Source organism: Phyllostomus hastatus, unplaced genomic scaffold, assembly GCF_019186645.2.
Source record: "Phyllostomus hastatus isolate PE091 unplaced genomic scaffold, TTU_PhHast_1.1 phas_scaffold_78, whole genome shotgun sequence".
Lineage (NCBI taxonomy): Eukaryota > Metazoa > Chordata > Mammalia > Chiroptera > Phyllostomidae > Phyllostomus > Phyllostomus hastatus.
Window position 1 is genome coordinate 32467855 of NW_025334041.1, and position 21968 is coordinate 32489822.

At 39.5% G+C, this 21968-nt stretch overlaps 1 protein-coding gene across 1 annotated transcript; it reads right to left on the reverse strand.

Moving 5' to 3' along the window:
* Positions 1-9151: 9151 nt before the first annotated feature.
* On the reverse strand, positions 9152-20089 carry PTTG1IP2 (PTTG1IP family member 2). The gene is made up of 4 exons (XM_045827255.1): positions 19939-20089; positions 17646-17692; positions 10600-10693; positions 9152-9339 (listed from the first exon to the last, which is right to left on the reverse strand). The coding sequence occupies exons 1-4, from the start codon at positions 20087-20089 to the stop codon at positions 9152-9154; spliced, it is 480 nt and encodes a 159-aa protein (XP_045683211.1).
* Positions 20090-21968: the final 1879 nt, after the last annotated feature.

Below are 21968 nucleotides of genomic sequence, written 5' to 3' on the forward strand. Positions count from 1 at the left end.
TGGGTTGCTCAGTTGGTTGGAGCATCATCCTATACCAAAAGATTGCAAGTTCAATTCCACATACCTAGGTTGAGGGTTCCACCCCTGATTGAGGTGCAAATGGGAGGCAATTGATCAATATTTCTCTTTCTCTCTCTCTTGCTCCCCCTTCCTCCCTCTCTAAAATCAATAGAACATAACCTCAGGTGGGGCTTAAAAATAAATAAAAATAAAATTGTTACATGTTAGCGTGACAAGTTAGGCAAACACTGGTTAGCCATTCTGTGATCTTTTTTATCATCTAAACCAGGAGTCCCCATACTATGCTCACAAACCAAATCTGGCCTCTGCATGACTTTGTAAATAAAATTGTACTGGAACACAGCCATATACGAGTATATTCGTTTAAGTATTTTTTTCTGGCTGATTTTGCACAATAACAATAATGTTGAGTAGACCACAAGGCCTGAAAAGCCTAAAATATTTACTGCCTGGCCCTTTACAGAAGAATTTGCCAATCCCTGATAAAAATTATTCCATCTCTTAGTGTTCAGGAGAGAAATCATAATTTCTGACCACAGCCTTCCATGCCCCCACTCTTGGTGCTATTAGATCTGCTTTTTCTACTTTTCCAAAACTCCCCATTGTTAATTGCCTTATTTTTCTAGTAAATCTACCCCATTCTGTCTACATATCTTTCCCTTCTCACTCATCATCACAGTTAATTTCATCCCAAAATTTATGTAACCTGAAAAAAAAAAAACCTAGACAAATGTGGCTTAATCTCTGCATTGGATCAATCAAAAAAAAAAAAAGAAGAAGAAGAAATCAGTTCAATGCCAATGGGAAGATAATTGAAAGAATTTAAATATTTACTTAGGCTATAAAGAAAATGCTTAAGTAATAAGGGAGGAGTGTGCTCTTATTGGTAGTAGAACATGTCAAAATCCTATCCTTTTTTTAAGATTTTATTTTATTTACTTTTAGAGAGGGAAGGGAGTGGGGAGAGAGAGAGAGAAACATCAATGTGTGGTTGCTGGGGGTCATGGCCTGCAACCCAGGCATGTACCCTGACTGGGAATCGAACCTGCAACACTTTGGTTCGCAGCCCGCACTCAATCCACTGAGCTATGCCAGCCAGGGCAAAATCCTATCTTCTCAGGATCGCCATTCTCAATATTCCCCCCAATCAGGGCAGCTGCTGTGGTAGGTGCTATGGTGTGCTGCCTAGACCTATGTTCAGGGACAGGGCGCTGGTTCCTCTGGCTCCCTGGCTCTCTCTGGGAATTGCCCTGAGCCAGAGGGAGACACTTCAGTCAAAATTCAGCCTCCTTTTAGGCAGTATCCCATATCTAATGATGGCTGATGCAGAGGTCTGGGCCTCTTGGCCTCAATTAGGGAGGCCATCCAAGTTCCTGAGCTCCCTAGAGGGTTTATGGAGGCCTCTGTTGGGACTGTAAGAACATTCAACTACTCCCATTGCCCAAGTCTGCTTCTCTTTCTCCCCTGTGTTTGTTAGTCCTAACAGCATTCCCCAACAAACTCCTGAAGGCAGTCTCTGCCTTGCAGCCTGTTTCCCATGGACCCAATTTAAAATAGCTGCTCTCTTCAAACTTTCTCTCAACCTGTTCTCACCGCCCAGGCACATGCTTCTCCCTGTCCCAACCTTCCAGGCTCTTCATTTCCCTCTCCTCACAGTCCGGTTTCTTCACAATCTGCATTCAATTCCTTTTTGCTATCTTTAAGCATACTAATTAGATATGAAAAAGAATCCATAACTAGTTCTATAATTTATGACAGTGTGTTTTAATGCCTTATTCTGAGATTTCAAAATATTGCCTTACAGAAGTCAGTTTTGGACTGGACTATTAGGTTAATGTTTTAAACATTTCACTGTTTTATTTTTAACAGATATATAACCAAAAAGCATTAAAATTGTGTCTTTTACATTGAAACCCTTTATGTGATTATTATGGTCAGCAGTGTGGTGAACACACTTCTCCAGTAGTGCTTCCCTCCTGCATCTGCATTTTGATTCAAAATGGGGTCTCCTGGTACAAAAGTTGGACAACTTCATGGGCAGCATGAAGACAAAGTTTTTAAAATTTTCTAATATTATCAAGTTCTTCTTTGGTAAGTCTGCTTCTGAAAAAAGTAAGGAAGGAGAAAAAAAGGAAGGAAGGAGGGGGAAAAAGAAAGAAAGAGGGGGGAAAAAGGAAAGAGGGAAAATAGAGGAAGAGAAAGAGAGAAGAGAGGGGAGGGAAAGAGAAAAGAACAGAGGGGTGGAAAACTAAGTTGAAACAAATCAAGAGGAAATTATTGTAAATTCATGAATTACTTTGCATGCCATACCTCTGAAGTTCTAGGATGACTATATATTTCAGAGAACAAATGTTTAATTGTTTGAAACTTCCAGCACTGGCATAAGTTAGAATTAACAGCTTATCTTTATTCTGCTTGAATTTAATTTTTTTTAATGGAAACAAAAGTCATGATTTAATATGATTTCCAGATATTAACATAACTTATATATTTTCCATAATTAAATAACTATGGTATTATGGAATGATTAGCCAGACAACCAATGGCACTGAATAGAACATACAAACATATCCTCAAATGTGTATGGAAATTTAATCTATGAAAAAGATTCCATTTCATATGATTGGCATAAAGATGGGCTTTTAAAACAAATTGTGTTGGGACAATTGAACAGCCATTTGGAAGAAGAAAAAATTGTAGCTGAATCTCACACTATATACCATGACCAGTTCTAAATGGTCAATAGAGCTAAATATTAAAAAAAATAATAAAACTATTCATCTTATTTTTATAGGATAAATTCCTAATTGTGACATTATTGGGATAAAAAAGTAAAAAAATGTTAAGACTCTTGATTCAGCCCTGGCTGGCATAGCTCAGTGGATTGAGCACAGGCTGCAAACCAAAGTGTCACAGGTTCGATTCCCAGTCAGGGTACATGCCTGGGTTGCAGGCCATGATGCCCAGCAACCACACATTAATGTTTCTCTCTCGCTCTCTTTCTCCCTCCATTCTCTCTCTAAAAATAAATAAATAAATCTTAAAAGAAAAAAGACTCTTGATTCATATTAGCAAACTGATTTTTAGAATTCTTGTGCTGATTTACATCCCCAAATGTAGTACATAACAGTTTCGTTCTTATTCAAGTCTAGTCTAGTTTGTGTAGAATATTTGAAAATATTTCATAGCATATGTACGTATGTAATGTAGCTGAAACTTTGGAGCCCTTGCTTGCCCTAGTCCTTTCAAGGCCCTGAAAATATGTATTATTAGAATCAAATCCTTTTTTGCAACATAACATTAGAAAGATTAAAAATAATTTTGTTTAGGGAAGGTTCCAAAATTCCATAAGCTTCAGGCCCCACAAAACCTAGATTGACTCCTGATCATTTTATTAGTTGGAACCATGTGAAATTGCCCCTGATGTCATAAATGGAAAAATCCAGGAATTTCATGTGGTTCAAACACACACATTATTTTGGTAGCTCCTGAAGTATTTCTATAAGGGAAAGGAAATCTCTAATAACAGAATTACCTGGTCAGAGACTACCAAAAGAATAAAACAGTGATAGCTATTTTGTTGCCTTCTGAAAAGGTTGGCAGATGGCCAGTCACCCCTACAACAATAAATGAGCACATTTCCCTCACGACAGTGGGCATTAACCAGCAGGACCACACACTCTTGTTTGCCCAGCGTAGTCTGGGTCACTCCTGTCCTCACAGCCCAATTACTTCTAGTACCCCTCTCACTCTAAGTAGTCCCAGATTGGATGATATAGGATCACCCTAGTGTCACTGATCTTTTGTTTTATTTTTAAATTTTTAATGATCAGCCAAGGATATGCTTATTGGTTTATTTATTTATTTATTTATTTAAGAGAAAGAAAGGAATGGAGAGAGAGAAATATCCATGGCAGAGAGAAACATAAATTGGTCTCCTTCTATATGCTCCCTGACCAGGGAATTGAACCCATAATCTTTTGGCGCAGGGGACTACACTCCAACCACCCGAGGCACCTGCCAGGGCATCACTGATCTTTTACACTGATATGCATTATCTCTCCCCTGGAGATTATTTTAGCTTCTGGGGGGTAGGTTTCTGGGAGGTAATGTCATTGGCCTTCCCCTCCCTCTCTGTTAACCTGCACTGACTACTTCAGGAGCCATAGAAGTGTGGTGCGTGCCTCTAGCTAGGGACTCTCCCTCGGTATAGGCAGATGTAGGAGAGGGCAATAAAAATGATCCTTGTGTTTACCTTGGTGTAAGTCAAGCACACATAAGCACATGCACATACACACACAAAGCCAGGTTAGTAACTGTTTTAATCCAAGTGAAAGACAGTCCCTAGCAGTTCATCACCCCACATGACAGAGATCTTCATGGAGTTTCCATTGCACTGTCTTCTAGCAATACAGACTCAAGTTCTGTTCAAAATAATGGTAAATTTAGAATTAGACAGGTTTATTTTCAGAATAGTTAAGGTTATAATTGGAACTATCTCATTAGAAGACTACACTTAGGTAAGTTTTTATTACCATTGCTCTATCACATTGCTGTTCTATTTATGAGGGGTTGGGCGGGATGACCTTACTACGCCTTCAAGTGCTGAGATTCTATGACTAGACTAGTAGCAATGGACACTTACTGAGGACTTAGTGTCAGAAACAATTCTAAATATTTTTAGATTTAGAATTGTGAAATCTCACTTTGCTCTTAGAGCTACCTAATGATTTAGTCACTATTGTTAGATAATATTAACAATTGAGTAAACGAAGTCACAGACAGCTTGTTACTCACCCAACAGGACATGGTACTCAGTAAACGAAGCCCAGATTTCAACTACAGCGGCCTGACTGAGGAGCTGTTGTAGCTCCCTTTTATGCTGCTTTGTTGTACACGTTTTCAGGCATTGAAAATCTGGTTGCATTTTATAGATTTTATTTCCACTTACTTTCTTAATAATTTTTATTATATTTCTAAAAATTTGCTGAATGGGAGGGAAAGCCATGTAGAAAATTCATGCAATATAATTTGAAACCTTACCGTTATGGAAACTTCCTCCTTGTCTCTCTAGAAGATCTATCTTTTCAGTTATCTATTCCTCATCATACACTGTGAGAAGAGAAAATCAGTTTACCTTTTCAAAGTCTTTCTGAGTGAATGATAACTTACCGAACATTTTAAAATGCTAAATACAAAATATTGATAAATAATCATATGATTTCTATTCAGAGATGTTAATGTTACTGATTGTTACTACTATTTTAATATTTAGAGTTCAAGTGACTTAAGGTATTACTGACTTGAGTATAAATTCGACAAGAGGAAAAGGTCAAATATTTTGTGGTGACAAGACTAGTCTCCAGGGAGAGAATGCCTGTGGACACTCAATGAATCCCTAACCAGCAAATCATGTGAAGTCAATTCTAGAGAAGTTTGGTCCCAGGGGTGCAGAAAAAGAGAGGGGGCAGCGCTCCTAGATGCCAACACTGTGGATGAGGAGCATCGGGGTCAAATAACACACCATGTATAACATTGCTTAGGTTCCATATTTTTCTATTCCCTGAGTCAGAAGTCTGCTTGTTCTCTGTCCTGAATAAACACTCCTAAAGATAGGTTCCCAGTAGTCTCCCAATTTAAGTCCCAAGGACACTCATGAATCTCTCCCCACCCATAGGCAGACCCTCCTCTCTTGACCTTTGTGACAGCCCCGTCTCCCACTTTGCCATCTTCTCAGTCCCTTTTGGAGAATCCCTTTCCTTAGTTCAAACCTTTAATACAGACTTTCCCCCTTGGGCTCTGAGATTATTCTCCAGGGCAGAAAATCTTCCTGCCTTTGGAAATTTATTACCTTTTATTCCCTACAATGAATCTAGTATAACTAGTTGTTCTCAATCAGTGAATACACACTCATTTGTACCCAAAATAAATACTCGACTTTGTGCTCCTTTTAGAGCATTTCTCCTGGCCCAGTCCTCTGTGGAATTTAAATTGGATAGAGAAAAATAGAAATGCAGAAGCATTCTCTGCAGTCCCCTGGTTTGATTTCAACCCCAGGAAGTACTTCAGCTCTCTTCCTCAAATAGCTTTTGAAAGAGTTCAGCATCTTGTTACAACCAAAACAATTTCTACATAACAAGATCTAGAACTGGCAATGGAGTGTGTGTGTGCTAGACATTGCATCTTTGCCCCTGGGAGGTTTACCTGCTTCCCATTCAGGTTTACTATTCTGTCCCAAAGGCCCAGAGCAGCAGAATAACCTGGATGCTCCCCCAAAGTGATTTTTAATGGTAATTATGAAGGACCTTGCCCGACCCTTTCTTGGTCATATTCTGATCTAAAATTTTTCGTGACCCAATTACCCAAGTGAAAAGGGGGGTCATGGTTCTGACCTCAGTTGGGTTCTGGGATCCAGGCCCGGTCAGGGAAGTGGGAGGGCCTGCCAGGAGCTGTGAGCAATGAGCTGAAGGAAACCAAGATTTTGGTCCTGGGTAAGAGAGTGCCTTGTAACTAAGGCAAAGGTTAAAGAATCAAGTTGAGAAGAGTAGGTAAGAGGGTCAGCCAACTGGTAAGATGAAGTGAATTAATCTGGGAAAAGCCTACAAGGATTCCTTAAGGCAAAGGTCATCTAATGTTGAGTTGTTTTGTGGAATGGGAGTTGGAGGGAACTGGGAAGACTATTAATATCCAATTTGGGTTGGAAATTTTTAACAAACTGTAAAATCAAAATTGTGGTTTTACCCATCCTAGACTATTGAAGTTACAAGGATGTATCTTAGAAATGAGAACAATGAAATGTGCTGTCATATTTTCTACTCATACTTTAATTTTGATTCCTGGAATAAGTAAGGGAAAGACTTCCAGCTGTGAATTACCAAAAGCGTCTGGGGCATCTTATAAAAATAAATTAAAAACACTTGCCAGGATTCCCATGGGGGAGAACAAAAGCGTGTGGTCTTCTACCATAGGCTTGATTTCTGTTTAGAATGATGGTAAGTTCAGAATTAGTGAGGTTTATTTCCAGAATAGTTAAGGTTACAATTGGAATTATTTTATTTCACTAGAAGAGTACACTTATGCAATATTTTTATTATCATTGCTCTATTAAAGCTCTCCTTTTATTTATTCACAAGGAGAATGAAAGTGTGTAAGAAAGAACAACACAATTAAAGTAAATGAAATACCATTGAAAATATTAACAAGTTAAGAACAGAATTAAAAATTGTTTGTTTCTTGTCGGTGTCCCCTTAGTCAGATATAAACTCTTAGCAGGAAGGCGAGGGCTTGATCTGTCCTGTTCACAATTATGTCCCTCGTGACAACAGCCCCGCCTGGGCCTGGCACGTGTGCACCGAATAGTCGCTGAACGAGATGAGAGTCCAAGAGGAGCTGAGTGGGTGAGCGGTTCAACACTTATATTCTCTAGCTTTGGAACTTTTAAGACTGCTTTAACTTTTAAATCATATGTGCTAGTAACAAGAATATTAAATCAAATGTAGTGATCCATATTCTGATGCGCCATTGATCATTCAAGGGTATTTTTTAAAATGAAAGATGGATGTTTCTGGAACTCCACCAAGATCTTTGGATCATGAAGTGAAATAAATCCTTAATAAGAAATTCCTCTAACAGAATACAGTGCTCGTTGGATTAACTAGGTCTAGAAGAAACGGAAAAAGAAGAGATGGTGGGTAAATAGCAGAGCTAAACCGGAACTGAGTATCTTAGTGGTTCTTCCTGCTGAATAAAGTTATACTGAAGGTAAAGAATAAAAAGTTATCTTTCATCTTACCCTTTCTTTTATCTTTGTATGTTAATAAAAAAGGATTCAAAGCCCCCAAAACAAAAAAATTACAAAATCCTATACAAAGTAGAGGTCTTGAGAAAGCAAACAGGCATATTTTACTCACAGGTGTCCCTACTAGCATGCATCTATCTTATCTGTGGGTGCTTCTTGGAAAAGGCTTACAATCTGAAGAAAGAAAAGTATACTGGACTGTGCAGAATGATCATGGAGGAAAACAAATTGCTTGTCATGTGTGACTACAAAAATACTTTCCACGCTTCTGTGAACTCCTTTTGAAAAACATTACTTGAGGAGGTACTTCAGTAAAAGGAAAAACAATGAATCCTAAGAAGAGGAAGATATGAGATTCAAAAAATTCTTCTAACTCAGTAGAGCACTGAAAAGAAACTAAGTTTTATGAAGTAAAACAGGAAGTCAGGACTTTTACAAAAATGCCTATAAGAAGTAAATGAATATATATTTACCAAATAGTAAGATGAATAATTACAATGATGGGAATAAAGATATATGTGTCCTTTTTTACAAGAAATAACAAAGATAATTAAAAGCTCTAGCAAATGCAAAAATCTGCACAGGAAAGTCACAATGTAAACATGGAACAGGCTGAAAAGTAGCATGACTCGAGAAACAGAAAGCAAGCGAAGCCAGACTTGATCTTGGCACTAGATGTTTGTCTTTCAAGCAATCCCTTCAAGCAACAGAATTACATTTCTTATTTCCATTTTGGTCCTTTATAAATAATATTTGCACAATCATAATATGTTCTATAACTTTTATTCATTTTAAAATGTTAGATACAAATTATAGAGTAAGCATTTCAAGATATAAGTATAGGTATAGAATAGAATGTAAACATAAACTTGAAAAGGTCAAATGAATGAGAAAGTTTACAGAGTTTAGAAGATAAAGGAAGAGCATTTCCAAATTTTCTTATCTTAAATAATGGGAGAACTATAGAAACAAAGATTATGTTACTCAAAATCAAAAAGATAACCAACAGAAGAAGTATTAGTAATCTTAAGAGCTAATAATTACAATAAAAAAATAAAATTATAATATCCACTAATAGAAAAATAACAATAATATGGACAATGCAAAAGTTTTTCAGCTTATAGGTAACATCTCAAGTAAATGAATCATAAAAAGGAGGTATAGTCATATTGTTCAAATATTGGAGGTAACAAAAGAACTAGAAATAAAAGCGTACTAAAAAAGTACTTCTGGGAGTAAATATCAGAGGTGGAGTAGAGGGTGGGAAAATTCATTTTATAATATTCTGTATTTTTTAACTTTCTTCTTTATCATATGGATATATTATTTTTATTATACAAAAAAAGGAAAAGCATTCCTGATAGCTGGTTTCGTATTTTCTTCAATATCCTGAAGTGCATTCTTACTAAGGATAAAATGAACATACCCCTGCAGGTAACATTGAAAGACGCAGCAATGCCAAATGAATGCTATAAGTAATATTGCAATGAGCAGCAGCATCAGAAATCCAAACAAGTCAACTGAAATGTAAAGAAATATATTTTAAACTAACAGATTAATAATTTCTTACATTTTCATCTTTTCTAGCATCACACAGTCTGATTCTTAAATACAAGTTCAGTTGTCACTGAAAATGCCTTGACATACATCACATACTCCAATAAAATTACTATTAACACAGCAGTCACTAACATTTAAAAATAATCTGGGTTGCTAAAAGGAGGTAACATTGTCTCCAGTTGGTAAACTGTTATGCCACTGGCTACTTTTTCCCTAACCTCCTTCCAGGCAATACCTCAGCAGATAAAATAGCAGATTCCTCGGGTTGCCTTTAAGTTTGTATACAGATGCACAGGATGCTTTGTTGTCTGAGTTTAGACAGTTCCTTATCAGAGAGACAACAAATGCTTGCTTGTAAACTTCCCCTCCTCCCTCCATGCTATGTGAAACTGTAAGGACCCAACATGAAATAGGAGACTAGGGTTCCCACTCACACTGAATTTATGAAGTGTTACTTGTTTATAAGCTCTTTGATGTAAACAATTCAGATTTAAATATACCTAATAAGATCTGAAGAAAACAGGGACTTGAGGGCAAAATTTATGTTTTTCACTTCAATTAAGAAAAAAAACATAGACAACTGGTTGTTCTAAATAGGATTTCCTTATATAGTTAGGGTTCTCCTGGAAAGCCTTTTAACTCTTTTTGAAAACTTCTTAAAAGGTTCTAATACATGTCCCTGCCTTAGCAGCTACCACCTAACAAACCAAAAATATAATAGTATAGATATAACTTAAAGATTCTTTGATGCTGGAGATTTGCTCAGCCCTAGGGAGTCATTGTTCTGAATGGAAATTCTCAGTATGAAATACATTAGCTGAGGAAATATAAGCAGTAGTTACGTTACTGGGCTCAGTACGTCCTCACCCCAGGACTAGCTTAAAAGAAACTCCTGGGGTTCCTAAAACAACACACCAATAACACAACCCACCTTTCTCTGGGTCATGGTTATCATTCATCAGAATAGAGATGAAATGTAAAGCATTTAACAACTGGTACAGTAAGGCACCCACCAATCAGAGTGAATGCTGACCTAGTAGAACCAACAGAGGATGGAAAGGACCCATATCAGCCTATATTAGGGAAAACATTGATAAACAAATTGGCTATTATTTTAATAAAACAAATAAAATAATTTCTAATCCTTCAAATACAGCAAATCACTAGTATTTGTGAGTCAATTTAAAAAATACGTACAAATTCTAATAGGGACAACTCACCTGTACAGTTCAACCAAAATACCAAACTTATCGAACACCCCAAACGCAAAAGACAAAACGTTTTGCAAGCCTGTTCTTCACTGCACCAAAAACACTGTATTTGGAAAGAAAAAAATAAAAGCAGTGTACAAGGATAACAATCACAATTCCTGTAAGTTTTTACTGCCAGTTCAATAAATAACAGTCATCGACATCATCAGCCGTCATCATCATCATCATCATTTTATTATTATTCGTGCTGTTGTAGGTGGTGTGCCCGGATCCCCCTTACCAGGCCTGTGCACCCAATCCCAGCTGCAGTGAGTGTTGGCTGTAAGCAGCTCAAGCCGCCCTCCTGGAGTTGTCCTCAGTGGATAGGAACCATCTTTCGCAAGAGGTAATGCTCCTACCCCTCCCCACCAGTAACTGACTGATGGATAGGGCTCCAAACAGCAGGCATCCTTGCCTGAAGGCAGGAACAACTGTGCTACGTGATTCCCCACCCCCCACCCCAAGGGCTGCCCCTGGTTCAGCCAAGTGTAGACTTTGGTTCAGCCAAGTGTAGACTTTAGCTGAGATCACAACTTTGCTTGGCTTGTGTCCCTTACATGCCCTGAGTCCCTCAGCTGAGGGGCAGTCACTCAAGAAATGGCATGTGCCTGCATCCTTTCCTCAGGCTCTGTATTTAGGGAACTAAACCTGAGACACCACTCACAAAATAGTAGTAAGGACTTCGGCACACAGGACTTTATCTCTCTCTCTCCAATGTTCTTTCCCGTTCCCCTTGTCCACAGCACCCACTCTTTCCTCTGTTACATGTGGGCCAATGGTGCTGTTAATCAGCCTCACCTCTTCCCCCTCCCTCTTCCTGCTCACAAGTGGTCAGATAATCATGTGGAAATCAGAAAATGGAATTGTCAGCCCCTTGCTGAAGTAAGCAAAATCTAGGTACAAAGGTGGAAACCATTGTGGGAGATAAGACTAGAACCTGGATAAGTCATGAAAATGAGGACAAAGTAGTAAAAAGGGCTGTTACTTACATAGGGCTTACCATGTGACAGGCACCATTTTGAGTCCCTTTTATGTACTAAGTCATTTCATCCTCAGGACAATCATTTCATCCTACCTGTGAGCTAGGTACTATTGTGACCACTTTATAGATGAAGACAATAAGCCACCAAGCGGTCAAATGACTTATGTGAGATTACACACGCCTAGTAAACAGGGGAGCTGGAGTTCTCACCTTATCACCGTGGTTATGTGCTCGTAACCAGCCTATAAGACTGATTTCAGACCTCTCTCAGTCACTCTGGCCGTACATCGGGAGACCAGCAGAGGTAATGACTCAGCCCTGAGACACAGCCTGAGAGCAGAAGGTATTCACAGGCCAGTTTTTGCTTTATGCACACCAAGACCAAAGGTCAAACGAAGCCATTTAGGTAAGTAAGAGACTGAAGCCAGTGTGGACAAATGCATCCTGTCCTTTTTAATTGATGTATCAGGTTGTTATGTTTGGTTTGCATCTAGCAGGTTTTTAAGGGAGATGAATTTTCAGAAGCAACCTGAACCTGTCAGAGGAGCTTGTGGTTCCTCAGCACTGAGCTGAATCCCAGGCCCCAGTCACCAAGTTCACAACAGATGAGATTCTAAAGCAGTGCCGTCCTCAGTAGAAACATTCTCTCCTGCGCCTCCCTCTGAGGGCTCAGGATGGGGGCTCAGAAAATAAAGGAAAAGAGAGCCCCTGCACAGCTTAAGCCTGGGGCAGCCTCGTGACTCACTGGGCCAGGGAGACTCCACAGAACATCTGCACATTATCCCAACTCTCTGAGTTTCCAGACCTAGAGCTGGGGCTGGGGAGGCAGGGAGGGCAATAACTGACAATGACTTTGGTAAGTACAATTTTAGTTGAGCGTTAGTTGCATTATTTTGCAGGAACATTTTTTTTAAATGTAGGCATAGCGAAAATAAAATGTGCATGTCCTGAAAGGTAAGGATAGAATACAGTAGACTAAGGAAGTACCTTTTCTGACTCTCTGTCTGCCCTGCTCAAGTAGCATCCTTCTCCCTCTGGGAGCCTTCTCTCTTTTGTGGGCTTCTTCCCCCAGCCCCACGTAGCTCTGCAGCTGTCAGCCAGCTTGGCCCACCTACCACTTTCCCATCACTGAACTCACTGGGCCCAGGTGGAGGCACTCAGGGAAGCCCAGCCTGCTGGCCCAGTAACTAATGCTGAGCTGGGCATAATTCACAAACCCAGCCAATCAGAATCTTCTCTGGAGTTGTATACAGGCTCTGGGAGAGATCTACTGGGAGCCAGCTTCTTCCCCAGCTTTGTGGAGAATGTCCATTTGCTGTAGAAGAGAATGAGGTCAATGCACAGGGAGGCAAGACAGGGAGACCAGGGGAGAGAGAGAAAGAAGGAACAACACGCTTTAGGATTCAGCTGTGTGTGAAGCCAAGGCCACTCCTGGGCTTCCCAATTCTGCGAGTCAGAAATTCCCCTTTTATTACATTCATAAGTGGGGTCTCTGTCACTTAGCCCAAAAATGTTTGACTACTAGCTTAACTAAATCTAAAAGTCTTCAAAGAGCAGAACTTCACATTACCCAGAGGAAAAGAATAATATATTCAACATCCCTAAATTGGTAATTCATAATTAAAGACAAACTGCATGGATGTTTTCTTGTAGTTTAAGAAGATTGTCCATATAAATACAAAGCCATGCCTACCTCAGCCCCTTCTGAGAAGTCAGCTAAAAGGCTTTAGAATGATAATTAATATTGTTCTATAGGAAAACTAGAGTATTTGTTCTGGGGTAGAACTGTTAATAAGTTTAGACATCAAAATTGATGTTTTTATAAGCTAATTTCATTAAAATGAAAAAATAGAGAAAGGGGGAGGTACATAATAATATTTAATAGTTCGTTAACGTTATAAAAGATTTAATATTATACTTCAAAACATATCATACTAAGTAAGTACAATACGTGCAAAGGGTGTTTTAAAGTAATGGACATAGAAAGGACCTAAAGCGCATTTCCTAATCATTTATGGGCAAATGGCAGTTACACAGATATATAGAGCGCTATTTTTCCTTTGTTTGGCATGTACAATATGTACAGCCTGCAAAACACAAGTCTAAAAGCAAGAATATTATATTCAAAAGGACTGGAACAGATATAAAATGTAACTGAAGTTTGTAAGAGAAAGTATTCACTTCTGGCTGGTCTGACTAGGTCAGATTTCTTTCAGGGAACAGGCAGAACTCGGTCTGAGCCTGTAGCTGAGCCTGTAGGGTTAGGTAAGGCCTGTCCAGGAAAGAGATGGTCTTAGACACACAAGCCATGGCAGAATGAAAGAACAGTGTCCACCGCAGCAGGAGTGAAAATCTGTTGTGGTGGACCTTTGTGGATTTATTTGGAAGGTCAATTTCCCTCAGACTGGCATGGGTTTGGAATGCCAGGCTATGGAGTTTTTGTTTTAACAATAAAGAGTCAACTAAATTATTTTGAGCTGACAGGTGACATAATGAAAGTCCTAATTGATGATAATGAATAAAGTATCAAGAGGGACTGGAGGGACTGAAGGCTGGGAAGCCTAGGATTGTTCCAGTTGCAAGAAAAAACTGGAGGGACTGATAGGGCTTGGTGAACAGCAGGTAGTGAAAAAGTAAGAACAAGGAGCCAAAGATTTTGAAAATTATGTTTGGGTGCATGCTGCCAGAAGTAAAGAAGTCAATAAAAAATGCTTCTTTGCGGAAGAAAAATGATAGATTTAGTTGTAGAAAATTTGAACTTGAGACAAGGGAAAAACATCAATCAAGAACTATGTCACCCTGAGGCCCAGGGGCTATTAGGTCTGGGAATATGAATTTGGGGTTTTGTTGTGCAGGTACTAGCGGAAGTCATGGCAGTAGGTGAGGTGGCACAGGGGTGAGTAGTGTGGTAGCACGAAGATTTTTGAATTCTTAGAAGGGGTATACAGAACTCTTTGGAGTATGAGGAAAGATGAGGAACAGGAGCTGGTGAAGCAGATGAAGAGGTGAAGGAAAGAAGCAGGCAGGAGAACACCTAAAGTCCAGATGCTGTTCCCATAAGGAGTGACTAATTTGAAAGGTCATTGCATTAGGCTATGGAGAGTCTTTTGTGAGCTCTAGATCAGCATGCTAAGGATTAAATCAAGGGGTTAAGGTAGCAAAGGTAGCATAAGAACTTTAGCTGCTAGAAAGAAACAAGATTTTCTTTTCATTTCATCTGAACTGATAAGAAAGGGGCTGATGCAGAGAACTAGGCTGAATTTGTCACAGAGGGAACAAGGAAATGAGAAAGGTTCTGAGTTTGTGAATGTGTCTCTGAGCATGATGCATGTGTGGAGGTAAAGACTTGGGGGTTAACCTTAGAACTGAAAATCGACTTCCTAGGGGAAAATGAGTGTAAGAGAATACAAATGGAATTGGTTCAGAAGAAAAAGGAGGGAACTTGAACCTGACGGATGACCTTAAACTTCTCAAGGAAAATCAAGCTCCAGAAGGATTGTCATGCCGAGAGCAATTAAGGTGTTGGGAATAGTTGCCTTGGAGAAGAACCCAGGCAACTAGTCCTCCAATTTTTTTCAGCTGAGAGACACTTGACAGGTGATAACAACATGGTCGCTGTCATATCCAAATTCAAATCCATGACCCTGTCCACTCTCCCTTACTCTATGCCCTAGCACACACCCACACACATTTTTCAGAAGAATAAATATCAAACGGGCATCCTTGTGAGGTTGGAGGTATGGCACTTACAAATGCATTTTACAAGCCCGTGAATAATGGTCACTTCCTGCAAAGTGTCATAGATGAGGCAGGCTGTGGGAGATTCAATAAAACCCCACCAGGCTAGCTGTAACTTCATTCCTTGCTGTCTGAACCAATAATCCGTATCAAGATGCAATGAATGAGAAAGATGTGATTAATTGAGAAAATATGTACTCTAATGCATTTTTAAGTTAGTTGCAAAACTCAGTCTCTTAACCGTCATTAGCACACAAAAAAAATTACTTACAACAAATCTCATCATTGTGACACCATAATTGAAATCTATCACTCCAAGGAATCAACAGTGACACATAATGATTCTGAACAAAAACAAAAGCTGAAAGCTCACTAAGTTTCTTTTTTTTAATGTGATTTTTTAAAGATTTTATTTATTTATTATTAGAGAGGGAAGGGAGGGAGAAAAAGAGAGAAAGAGAGAGAAACATCAATGTGCAGTTGCTGGGAGCCATGGCCTGCAACCCAGGCATGTGCCCTGACTGGGAATTGAACCTACGATGCCTCATTCACAGCCCATGCTCAATCCACTGAGCTACATCAGCCAGGACTTGAAAGTTCACTGAGTTTTTAGTTAGCATGATTTTATTTCTAGGAGAAAAGAAAATATCAAGAAAAATATGCTTTTCATACGTTGTATTAATGAAATGTGTATTGGGGTAGAACTGTAACTTAGTTGCTTTTAATGGATTTGCTTTCTGTAAGAATGTTTTCTAACTCTAGGAAGGCCAGTCACATACAATTGGATCACTAGGAAATATTTTTATGATAGAATCTGAGGAAGATGCCCTTGTACTTGAGAAAGATAAGCATGTTATCATTCAAACTGGAATATTTGGGGAGATGAAAAGGAGTTGGTACACTCTCTATCTATCTATATATCTATCTGTCTCTATATATCCATATACACACACACTGTTGGGCAATATAAGTTTATAGTTGTGCGCATGCAAAACTGAATTTATTCTTGTATTCTTGTATTATTAATCATTGTATTATTTTCCATACAAAGTGAGATATTTGCAAGTAAAATGATACAGTATATCATTTTTGCTTTAGAACAATCCATTTTGGAGGAGAGGGCACATATGAAATAAGATTAGCTAAGATGGATCTTGGGAGGGTATAAAGTTTTACTATACTGTTTTCGTGCATGAATATTTCTATTGTAACAAACAAGGAAAGGTGTCTATCAAGTATCAAGTAAACAGCTGTGTGAAGTCACAAGAAGGAAAGGAGTTCGTATAAGAAGGCTTCAAAAATGAGGGATTAAAGAGCTAGAGAATTTTCTTGTCTTGTTGAGGCCAAAAAGTATATACAGTGTAAGGGGATGAGAATGCAGGAGTCATTGTGGATACGCAGAGTACAGGGTGTGGCCTTGGAAATGACTTCCTAATGCACAGAGCTGAGGAAGTTGGGACACAGCAGGACCGAGTATGTCAGGGCCATTGCCAAGTATGGAAAGCACATTAGATTGTGGCAGGAATTGAGTAGAGAAGTCCAAGAGCCCTGAGCCCAAGTCTCCATTGAAGCAGAGGAATGTTCTAGATGAAGATAAGTAGGGGCACAGAGTGGTCCATCCAGCTCATTATGACAGATAGCAATGACTAGAGTGTGCCCTTTTCTAATTAGTATTTTGTGTCACTCTGTCTATGGTGTTAATTTTCAGTTCTCCAATACTTGTTAAAATAGAATGGTTTTGGCTGGGGAGCCGGGGCGGGGGGGGCGTGCTGCCAAGCTCTCCATAACGCCATTTACCTCATTACAGCATTTCTGCTTTTTTCCAAATCTGAAGTGAAGAATAATGGTGCCAGACACTTAATCATCAGAGAAGGGGTGTTTGCTATTGTACATTGTGGTTAAAGAGCAGTATGTCATCCTTTCTAGTCTTCAGGGGATAGACTATCAATAAAATTTTCACTGTATCTCAAAAGGCTTATCTTCTTCCCTGATGCAGAAAAAATTCTTCCCAAAGCCAAGGTCACTATGATCTTTTCCATGCAAAAAAATTGTTTTGTTTTTGAAGCATAATTTTTTAGAAGGGAGCACATGTTCGTACTAAATTGTTTCTTGTTTATTTCTAGATCCTTGAAGAACGGTTTGAAATGTAGAAATACATCTTGATTGCTACTAGCCATTCATACAACAGAAATTGTGTAAAACGAAGTTTAGCATGCTTTTTGAACTGCGGCTGTAAATTATGTGGCTTTATAACATCCCCAAGATAATATCCTCATATTAAAGTTAACTAACTTACTTTTCTATCTTCTGTGCACAATTGACAATTTTTCTTTAATGAACATCCTACAAGAAAAAATATTAAGTACAAAAATCTAAATACAAGTCTGTTTATTGCTCAAGAGTATATAAAAGTTCATTTCAGTTAGCCATTCCTGTTTCTTAGCATATTTATCCATATCCAGCATTTTCCTTCATTATTTTCATGTATCTAGAAAATGTTCCCATTGGTGCTATTTAAATCTTAACTCTTTATTTTCTCCTATTACTTGGAAAATTAAGAAATGGCACTATCCAGCTTTGATTAGCCGAGTAAGTTCTAAAAAAACGGCTTCTAAAAAATATAAGAAAAAAATGCACAATATCACTGTACATTTAAAACATCATACTTTAAAAATCTCTTTTAATAATTCTTTTGTTGCCCAGGCTGGTATAGCTCAGTGGATTGAGCACAGGCAGCGTACCAAAGGGTCACAGGTTCAATTCCCAGTCAGGGCATATGCTTGGGTTGTGGGCCAGGTCCCCAGTGGAGACCATGTAAGAGGCAACCACACAATGAAGTTTCTCTCTCACTCTTAAAAAAATAAAAAATAAAATAATTCTTTTGTTATTGAGCATGGTTTTACTAAGATAGACCTAGTTAACTATCTTTATGGAGTTATAAAAGTGATACAAGTTCAATATAAGAAATAAATATATATCAAAAATAAAAAATGAACTGAAACTCTACCATACAGAAAAAACTTTGATTCTTCACTTTACATTAAGCAAATGAGTTCTATGATCTGAAGTTAGGTTTTGCCATCATCCCGGATGGCTCTGGCCATGAACTCCTAAACTGCAATGTTCTGTTCTCTGACTAGCACCTTCTTTCCTCTCTCACATGCATTTTGACATCACTAAGCTCTCAAATATAAATGAATTAAAGGCCTAGGGATCCAAGCAACCTGCTTTGGGGGAGGTCTCACTTGATCTGGGGTCATTTGCAAAGTCCTGCAGTTGCCTGTGTCAAAGGCCTACCACTCAGAGCTCTACCAGGGATGGAGGTGGGGAGCTCAGTGAGGGGTCAGAACCCCCTTTTCAGTTTTTGTAAGTGAAGGAATCACGTCTAAGAAACCATATCCTTGTTGGAAAGTTTTATGCAAGCATGAAGGGGAAGCTGCCCCAGACTGGGGAGCAATGCTCAGGAGAGGCCTAAGACTGGCTGAATCAGGGTTTTCCTCACAAAAGGAAGCTGTTTCCTCAGCAACAATGAACAGGGCTGGTCAGCCCCAGAACTGTCTGTGTTATCTATGATTCTTGACTTGCTTTGTTGACACCCTTTTTGTTCTGCCTCAAGCATTTTAATAAGATATTTTGAAAAAAATCTGGTATGACTCCAGTTTGCTAGGGAACAAAGGGGAGGATGTGTTTCTCTGTGTGGCCTGTGATTTTAGGCACTGTGGTGAGGGGGGCAGGGGGTGGCTACAGGGCAGGATGGTGCTAGATCACTGTTCCTTTTGGAGTGCGTGACCAAGAGAGAAACCAATGGGGAAGGTGACCCCAGAGGAAACCAGCTGAGCCTCTTACCTCAGTCTCTCCCCACTCCCATGCTCCCAAAGCTACGAGCTTGGGTTTGGCTTTAGTAAGAAGACAGACTCTGTAACAGATATTAACATGTCCGTAGACTAGAAATTGGACAGCACTAATTATTCCATCTCACAGCCTTCGTAAAAATGGCAATTTTGGCTTTACAGGGCATTTTTCCAAGTCATTCAAATTTTGCCCTTCCATCTATACAGTTAATTCAGGATTCTAAAGACCTTACTTCCAAGCCCATGAGTTCACCTCAGCATGATTTTGAATGCTTCAAAATTTCTTCAGTTGGGGAGGAGAACCAAGGGAAGAATCTAAACCAAAGTAATTATTTCTTAAGATAAGACCCAAATTAAGCAATTGTTACCTCAGAACTTAAAACACAGACTGGTTATGGCACTGAGTGAAGTCTGATTAGGGCAAAAACCAACAGTGTATTATTCACAGCCAAAAGCTTATGAGCTGTATAGATCGTGGGAAAAGTGAGGGGACAGACCTCCTTTCCCAAATTTAAAACTATTTAAACCCACTGTTTTCATTTCAGGTAAGGCAAATTCATTCAAGCCCAGTTTAACTGTATTTTACCCAAATCATCAGGAGCCTTTAAATATGTTTTCTCGCCAACACTGGAACAGCAGTTTTACAGATGAAAACGTCAGCCTACCAGGTTTGCACGACCAGAGTTAGTAGGGCGGCAGTGGCGCTGGGGCACCAGCCTCTGTCTCGAGAGGGCTCACCGTCATCATCCACAGCTTTTGGTCTCAGCTTGCCCCTGTGCCTGGACACTTGGGAATAACCGTTCTCTGAGAAGCTGATGAGCAGTTGGATGAGAAAGATAGAGACGAAAATGGGCAGGAGGATTTGGCCACAAACCCGCAGGGAGCACATGGCTGCTCAGGCCTGGGGTCCACAAGTCCCCAGCCAGTGCGACCGTGAGGGGCACCTGGCACTGGGGTGCGCCGGCGGACCCCGCTCAGGGACTGTGATCTGCTGCAGCCCTGGGTCCTGAGGCAGCGCCTTCCAAGTCTTGGACCCCAGAATAATTCACAGAACCTTAGAACTCCTAATATTCTAGCCAGAACACAGAATGTTCATAATGCAATCCCCGTGGGCACAAGGCTTGGGCTTCCTAGGGCCCTGATCACTAGGTACAACCGGGAACTGTTCATCCACTGGACATTGATTGATCCTTGCTATACCGCTGTTTTCGGAAAAAGGCCTGGAATGTAATTTTCACCACTCAGTAAATGTGTAAAGCATGGCACTTTTCTGTCCTCCTTTCCTTGGATGTAAATGAACCTACCCTGCCCCCGACTCCCACCCTGTGAGGATGTTGTATGATAAACTGGAGAGGTCCTGAAGCTCTATACATCCTTGATCTTGTCCTTGACTAGTCTGGCCCTGTGGCATGCTCTAACCAGTTTCCCAAAATATGGTGTATTTTAGGTATATAGATGAATATTTTTTAATTTTCATAGCTATGAATATAATTAGTAGTTATAATTAAATAGTGGCAACAATATAAAGTTTCAGAACTATAATAGTAGTACATGATTTAAAGGATACATGGTGCAGGTGGTTGCAGAATGACTAAAATTTGAGCAATGTTGCCCCAACGTGGGGTTGGGGGGTGGGTGGGTCAGGAAATGGAAACTTGTCTTTGACTGGGGCCTATCTTGTTTTGTTTCTCAAAAATGAAGAGTGCAATTGTCTGTGACATTCCTGGTATATTGCTCTCAACTGCAGCCTGAGGGCTATGGAGGTAGTACTGATGATAAAGATGGAGAAAGGGATGGCTATGGATAGTTCCAGATGGCTCTTTCCTTCCCTGTTTGCAGTGCAGGTGAGAGTTAGCAACTGTAACAGGAAAAGTGCTCTTACAAACAGAGGAGAAAAGGACCCCCCTAAAAAGGGAAAACAGAAGAGGGATGTGAAGAGGCCATCTACAGAAATGCAAATCCAAGTAGCCAATGAATATGCTAAAAATGAGTAGCACTTTGTACCCATCTGGGCAGCAAAAAACTTGAAACAAAGCTAGCACATGATGCTGGTGAAGATGTAGGAAAAAATACCATTACAACTTTTGGTGGACAAATTGTTATAGTGTCCTTGGAAAACAAACTGGCAGCAGCCATCAATATCATATATATATATTCTTTTTTTTCCTGTTTTGTTTTTTAATTATATTTTATTGACTATGCTATTAACAGTTGCCCCAATTGTCCCTCCTTTGTCCCCCTCCATCCAGCATTCCCCACTCCCTCAGGGCGGTCCTCACACTTTTGTTCATGTCCCTGGGTCTTGCATGTAAATTCTTTGGCTACTCCATTTCCTACACTGTACTTTACATCCCCATGGCTATTCTGTGTCTACTAATGTGTACTTCTTAATCCCTCACCTCTTACCCATTCCCCCACACTCTCCTCCCATCTGGCAACCATCAAAATATTCTCTGTACCCATGATTCTGTCTCTGTTCTTGTTTCCTTAGTTTGTTTTTAAGTTTCAATTGTTGATAAATACATATTGCCATTTTACCGTTCATAGTTTTGATCTTCTTCTTTTTCTTAAATAAATCCCTTTAACATTTCATATAATAGGTTGGTGGCAATGAACTCCTTTAGTTTTTTTCTTGTCTGGGAAGGTCCTCATCTGCCCTTTGATTCTAAATGATGGCTTGGCTGTGTAGAGCAATCTTGGCTGTAGGTCCCTGCTTTTCATGACTTTGAATATGTCTTGCCAGTCCCTTCTAACCTCCAAAGTTTCTT

What these genes read in the sequence shown, in the direction of transcription:
- PTTG1IP2 (XM_045827255.1), bottom strand. Translation starts at nt 20,089, where the DNA reads ATGTGCTCCCTGCGGGTTTGTGGCCAAATCCTCCTGCCCATTTTCGTC. An exon ending in AAAAGCTGTGGATGATGACG is followed by an intron (nt 17,693 to 19,938) that starts GTGAGCCCTCTC and finishes TTTTTCTTGTAG; the next exon opens with GATGTTCATTAAAGAAAAAT. An exon ending in TGTGCACAGAAGATAGAAAA is followed by an intron (nt 10,694 to 17,645) that starts GTAAGTTAGTTA and finishes TTCCAAATACAG; the next exon opens with TGTTTTTGGTGCAGTGAAGA.